Raw genomic sequence first — 6926 nt, forward strand, 5'->3', positions numbered from 1 at the left:
CCGTTTCCATGACATTGCATCATAATCATTCTCCCGTTTCCATGACATTGCATCATGATCATTCTCCCACGTGTGCAGGGGTTCTCTGAAAATCATGAAGCCAGAACACGAACCCCTGCACAGAGTCTCCTTAAGGGACGAGCCCATGACCCAGCCCCGGAGCTGCTTTCTTCCCCAGCAGCTGAGCCCATAACCCTTTTAAGATCCACAAAAACTAATTATTTTAATTCTTTTCCTTCCCTCCCTTCTATTTGCTTTCTCTTTCTTTGTCCTTCTCTCGTTCCTGCTCACCCCCTACCCCCAGGAGGGAACCCAGTGCTTCACCCACGCTAGGCAAGTGCTGCACCCCCAGACCCATTTTTACTTTTTAAACCAGTGGAGATTATATTCATCTCAATACCAATTTAGTCATGAAAGATAATTTTGGGGTATTTTTTTTAAACAAAGGGAAGGGCCCATCAAGGCAAAAGTGGCTAAGATACACAAAAGTCATAGTGCATCCCTGAACCCAACTCACTCTAACTTCAGGATTACAGAGACTAAGTCACTCAATCCAAGGCAACTGAGCTGAAAAGAAAGCCAGGAGGAGGCTAGGATTCTCAGCAAATGTCCACTGTGTCCAATATGTCTGCAAGGCAGAGGCCGCAAATCACCAGCTGAGCTCTTTCAGACACGTATGATGGGGAAGTTCATTAAAAACATGTCCTCACAGCCACAGAGCACTTGCCTACCAAAAGCAGGGCCCGGAGCTCCCTTCCACCATTGAAAACACAAACATATACCACATAAAGCGCACTTGTGCCCCGGCCCTCACATGCTGCACACCACCTACAGTTACCCTCTGTGGACTTAGTTGTGAGGCAGCCCCAAGCCAGGGTATGTGAAGGCAGAAGGGCTGTACCTCAGAGTGTGACATCACAGGAAGGTCAGTCTTTATGGCATAAGCAGCGTCCTCTTCAGAGGGAGGCAGCAGGGAAGCCGGCTGGTTGGCTCTGGGCAGAGCAGACCCTGAAAAGGAGGGACATAAGTCAGGACCTGGCCTGGGGTCGGCAGGAGGGCTACACATTCGGCCCCCAAACCAGCTGGCCTCTCTTTAGTGCTGCCATGCCCATACCACAGCCTTGGGCAGCACCCAGTTAAGCCTGTGACAATGCACAACCAAGGCATTGTGCATTCTTCCATGGATGATACAGAGGCAGTGCCACCACCCAGTGCAACACACCCAGGGCATGTGGATAGCCACCTCCCTGGCCCCGCTTGGAGCAGGGAGGACAAGCCAGCAGCTGCCAGCCTCCCTGAAGCATCTATGAAGCTCTGGGCAGGAAGAGGCACCGAGGATACAGGCCGAAAGAAAGCAAGATCAGAGCACAAGGACCAAAGCAGGTTGGAAGGGAAGGAAGTCTTCACAGGGCTTGGGGGTGCCTGGACTGGAAAAATGTTTTCCAGAATCAGTGCAGGCAGTAAATCTCCAGAGGCAGGTCACACCTACATCCCACCAGGCATGACGCTAAATGCTGCAAGTACACAACTTATCTGCCTGCAACGATCCTAGAAAGGAAAAGACTGTGGTCACCTTCCCTCTGCAGATGGCCAAAGAAGGTACAGAAAGGTTAGGCATCTTTCCAAGGGCACAATCAGCAGCTCCAGAGTCCATGTTCTTAATCCCTTAGTGAGAGAAAAAGATTCAGAAGACAGAAGTCCTAAAAAGTAGGTTGAGCTCAGGCTGACAAAGGTGAAATGCCTTCATTGCATGAAGGCTGATCTGAAAATGAGATTGGCCGGCGTCTGCTGGGCTACGGTGGCTGGTCACACGCTGCAGACACAGCAGGCCGTGGCCAGCACCAGAGCTCCAGACGTCAGAAGCACATGGGGCGGGGCAGGGCAGGAGTGACTGGCATGTACAGGGTAAAGGAATCCAACTGTCACCATCCCAATCTGAGACCCCTCTAAGTGCCCCTCCCAGAGCAGCTGCACCTGGGGACTCGGCAGGTCAGCCCTGCAGTGGACAATGGCCACCAATCCCTGTGCTTGCCTAAGCCTCGTCCTTGGGCAGCCATGACCACTGTGCTCTCTGAGCTTGTGCTAGGCAGGGAGCCACAGTCTCCTCTCACGGAACTCCCCCTCCCTGCAACCCTACGAAAGAGCCATCGCCTGTACAGAGCGGCCGCTGCGGAATCAGTGTCACGGTGCTCCCTCTCAGGGTTGTTCTGCAAAAAACCTGTCCTGTTGATCTCGGAGCTGTTTCTTGTCCTTTTTCTGGAATCTGGCTATGACCCAGTATTACTGAATAAACCCACAAGCCTCAGGTATTTCTGGTGTACAGAGACAGGAAAGTGGTGATTCATCCGGAACTTGGACCAGAAAAACATGAATTCAGGAGGCTGAAAATAGAATTGTGGCAAAAATGGAACCACACTTGGGACACTATTACACCCAGGCAGGTGGCCAGGAACATCAGACTCCCTGACACAAGGAAAAGGGTTGTTTCATCACCCTGGAGCCTGGGACAAGGCGCTGCCTTATCTGAAATAGTATGCAGCAATCTGCCTTCGCTGTGCAGCCGTGTCACTGTCCCAGCCAGGCAAGAAGGCACGGCATGTTAAAGCCACTTGGGGAACAGATGTAACCAGACCCCAGGACACCACACCAAGTAATTCCTAAGGCCCCAAGCATGAAATTTATTTGTTTCTCTCTTGTATTCAGTCCAAGCTTGCTCTGCATTGTGTTTCTCCCCTACTCTTTTATGTTTTTATCATTTATTTATTTATTTGTGATAAGGTCTCACTACACAGCTCAGACTTGAAATGATCCTCTTGCCTCAGCCTCCTCAGTGCTGGGACTACAGGTGTATGCCACCAAGCTGCCCAGTTTCACTGGCCTGCTCAGCATGCCCAGGGTCTCAGGGATCAAACCTAGGTCCTTGAGCTTGTTAGACAGGCGCTTAGACCACCTAGCTATCTCCCCAGGTCTCCCCTACCCTTCTAGTACAATTAGAAACAAAGAAGCAGGATCATCCCCTTCCCTCAGCTATAAACACCACACCACCCTAAATGATTACCCTAAATGATTGTCCAGATTTAAGCTTAAGAGGCTGCAATGCCCGACACATTAGTGATGTCAGAAAAATCCTAGGAAGTACCTCGGACCCCAGGTGTATGACCCTACAGATGCTGCAAGCCTGGGTCATTGAGGGCCTTTTTTTCCTTTTACACTCAAGCCCTATTTTCTCTCTGCCTTCTTTCCCTTTGCCCTTCCTGTCCCTGCCACAACTCCATGATCTTCAATAACTGTAGCTACTAGGGAGAAACAAGAGGATCACTGTGAGTTCACGGTCAGCCTGCATGCTTGGCAATGCTTTCCGTCCTACGCAAGAACCTGGACTGCGTTTGGCCCAATCAATCATAGCACTTCAAATAAATATTGTCACTGATTTCGCTTATTTTGTTCAATTCTTCGTTTGAGACAGAAAGAACCTGGAAACTAGCTCTAAGCAGACACGCAGCACTCCATCTACCCCGGAACACTAACACCCGGGTTCTCATGGACGGAGTTTTGTCCAGGCTCCATTCCCTGGGAACCACTGCTCTAGCAAACCCCATCCTTGAGTTCCCCTGCTCAATTCCCAGTGCCTGGCCACAGGTATCATCACACAACATGATTCAAATTCATGTATAAGCATTTCTCTTTCTTCCCCCTTCCCTCCCTTCTCCTCACCTCTTTCCTCTCCCCTACTGCCCTTGCAGGGCTGGGGATAAAGCCCAAGGCCTTCTGCTTGTTAGGCCAAGGGCTTTACCACTGAGCCCTACCCCCAGCCCAGCCCCTGTATACCAGGAGCTGGCTCTGGAGGCTGCACTAGGCTTCTAGGCCTGGGAGGTTGGCTGGCTGAGTCTGCTCCCATGATATTAGGGATACTATCTGGGGGAGCAGCTGAGTCTATTTATCTGTGGTTTTAGTAAAAAGCAATGGGATTTGGGTCAATCCCTCAAGGCTAACAACCGACACAAGCACTAGCTTTTAGCCTCCATCTCTGCTCACCTCTCCCTTAGGGATCAAACTCAGGGGATGCTATTTATGGTGGGAGAAAACCAAAATGATAATCTTTGTTCTGGCTTCAGGGCCTTCTTTGTGCCGAGCACACACCACCACCTGCCCAAAGAGCAGGCAGAAGCGCGGACGCATTCTTCTCCAATCAAGGATACAAAGCTTGGGGCTGGGGAGATGGCTCAGTAGAATAAGCGCTTCCCTGGCAAGTGCAAGGGTCTGAATTCAATCCCTGGTTCCGCAAAAAAACAAAAAAACAAAGCTTTCCCTAAAACAAGCTCAAAGCACTGTGGACTCCTTATCTGTGGGCTCACCACCTATGAATTCAAACAATCTCAGAAAACATTTTTTAAAATTGCATCTATGGGGCTAGGAATATAGTTCAGTGATACAGCACCTGCCTGGCAAGCTTGAGTTTTGAGTTCAGTTCCTGGCGCTAAAAAATAAATAGAATAAAATTGCATCTAGCCAGGCCTGGTATTGCACGGCTATCATCCTAGCAGTCAGGACACTAAAGGAGGAGGATCTTGAGACTGAGCCCAGTATGGAAAACTCAGCCAATGAGTAAAGACCCTGTCTAAAAATAAAAAATAAAAAGGGCTCAGGATGCAGCTGGGCTAAAAAAAAAAAAAAAATTGCATCTGCCTAGTGCACATACAGATTTTTTCCTGATCAGTACTCAAACAACACAGTATTGCAACTACTTTCATGATTCACCTGGGGATGATCTAAAGTAGAGGGTGTGCACAGGTTACCATGCAAACTGCACTGCTATACTGGAGGGACTGAGCAGCCATGGGTGTTGGTGCCCTCAGAGTCCTGAGCTTTCCTGTCCACAGTCACTGAGGGACAACTTTAACAAGAATCTTGGCCACCACCAATCATCACTGATGTGAGCTGATCAGGACAGGAGGATCATTAGACTCTGCTTTTGTGTGCACTTGGAACCTTCCATCATGGTCAACTTGTAACACCCAGCTCAACTGGGTGTGGTGCTGGGTGTGGAAGGCCCACCTGAGGGTTGCTGCCAGAAGCATAAAAGGAGAACAAGAGGGAAAGACCAAGTGTGCTTTGATTTTCCTGGAAAAGTCCATTACTTTCACTTTCTTGATATTTCAGCTGTTATTGATGGGGCAAAAGTGCCTCCATTTTAAAAGTCATTTAAGTTCACTTAAACTGTAGATAAACTCACTCCCTCACCCCCTCCTATGTGGCTCATAAAGATAAGAACAAATAGTTAAAACAAATTGGGAAGGGACCGGGGAGATAGCTCAGTAGCATAAGCACCTGCCTGGCAAGTGCAAGGTCCCAAGTTCAATCCCTAATACCACCAAAAAAAAAAAAAAAGAAGAAGAAGAAGAAGAAGAAGAAGAAGAAGAAGAAAAAAAAAAAGAAGAAGAAGAAGAAGAAGAAGAAAGTAAGGTAAATGTTAAACCACCATGTCCTATCACTGGAAAATGGTTAACAGTGTCTGGGAAATGTAAATCTCATCCATTGATTGTAGAATTCCCATGATGTGGTTGCTATGGAAACTTAGAAAGTATATAACCTGGAAGTAAAGTCCAACTCAGGTCAACATGTGTTTTCCTGACTTGGTGTCAAATTATCAGCTGCCAGCTTTTAATAAAGCTTCTTTGTCCCTATACTTTCGCTATCATGCTATCACACAAGTCTCATTCTCTCTGTCCCTCTCCCTCCCTTTCTTGCTGAATTCTGCCACATTATTATCACTGAAGGAGCTTGAGCCCTCACAGTCACTGAGGATGGCTATAGCTTTCTTTGGGGGAACTCTTGTCCTTACTTTGAGCATCAATTCCTACCTCCAGTGAAGATCCTTATCCTGCTGGGACAGACCTTTCATCCTGCTGGTGCAGACTTTCTAGCCTCCACCACTGATCTCTGTGCCCTCCCAGTGTAGCTCCTTGATTCAGACTTGAATAAGATGTTGTTGTGGAATCTAGGCCTCTAGTTTGACTTGTAGAAGACACTGCCATGGGCTCTAGGTCTTCAGCTGGATTTTTTTGGTCTCTGTAGACAGATCTCCTGCACTCTTTTGTATTTGGGTGAATATTATAAAATATTTCTTAAAATTATGTGTCCTGTATTAAATCTTCCTTTGTAAACCTTGACAACAACAAAATTGGTACCAGGAGTGGGGTCACTGCTATAATGTTGCCTGGCCATGTGACTTAAAAGCCTCAGAATTAATTTAGAAAGGTTTTGGGAGACTGGTCAAAGAGGCAGTCCCCCATATGCTGTAAACTATAGGGAAGACTCTGGTCAGAGCCTAGAAAATTAGAGTACTGATGGAAATTCTGTTAGTTAAGATGAAGCTCAGTAGACTTCTATTGAGAAGAATTGCATTGACTCCTGGATCTCAGGTATTATATGTTGTGCTCTGACAGGAAGATGGTCTGCATTTTGTGTTAGACATATTGCCTGAGTGGCAGAAAAATTCCAATACAGTCTACTGTTGAGATGGTACCAGGGTTACTTTTGGGAGGTTTTGGGCAGATCTATGATCGAAATTAAGAGTGGTGAGCCAACAGATTAATTTGAAGCATTTCATGAGAGGGAAGCCCTGATGGAGATGTGGATTTCAATAGGAAATCCACTTGCATAAAATGGAGAACGTGGTTGTTAAGAGGAATGGGACAATGGGAAAATGACCTAAGGCCTTGCATTAGAAGGGAAGAGTGCATTTCAAATGCAGGAGATCTGTTTGGGCATTTCTTAGTGATGCTGAGTCCTGTTATTAAAACTTAATGGGGGGGGGAGGCTGGTGAGATGGCTCAGTGGTCTAAAGCACCTACTTAGAACAAGCTAAGCCAAGCAAAGCACAGGGACCTTGGTTCAATCCCCCAGCACCACATGCCAGCCCGCCC

At 47.6% G+C, this 6926-nt stretch overlaps 1 protein-coding gene across 4 annotated transcripts in view; it reads right to left on the reverse strand.

Moving 5' to 3' along the window:
* The window catches only part of Irak2 (interleukin 1 receptor associated kinase 2), an 80766-nt gene that overhangs the window by 27562 nt on the left and 46278 nt on the right, over positions 1-6926 (reverse strand). For all 4 annotated transcript variants that reach the window (XM_004625226.2, XM_023705343.1, XM_023705337.1 and 1 more), the window contains exon 4: positions 902-1008. In XM_004625226.2, the coding sequence (XP_004625283.1) occupies positions 902-1008 (107 nt within the window). The remainder of the gene's footprint in view (positions 1-901; positions 1009-6926) is intronic.

Source organism: Octodon degus, unplaced genomic scaffold, assembly GCF_000260255.1.
Source record: "Octodon degus isolate 3935 unplaced genomic scaffold, OctDeg1.0 scaffold00008, whole genome shotgun sequence".
Classification (NCBI taxonomy): domain Eukaryota; kingdom Metazoa; phylum Chordata; class Mammalia; order Rodentia; family Octodontidae; genus Octodon; species Octodon degus.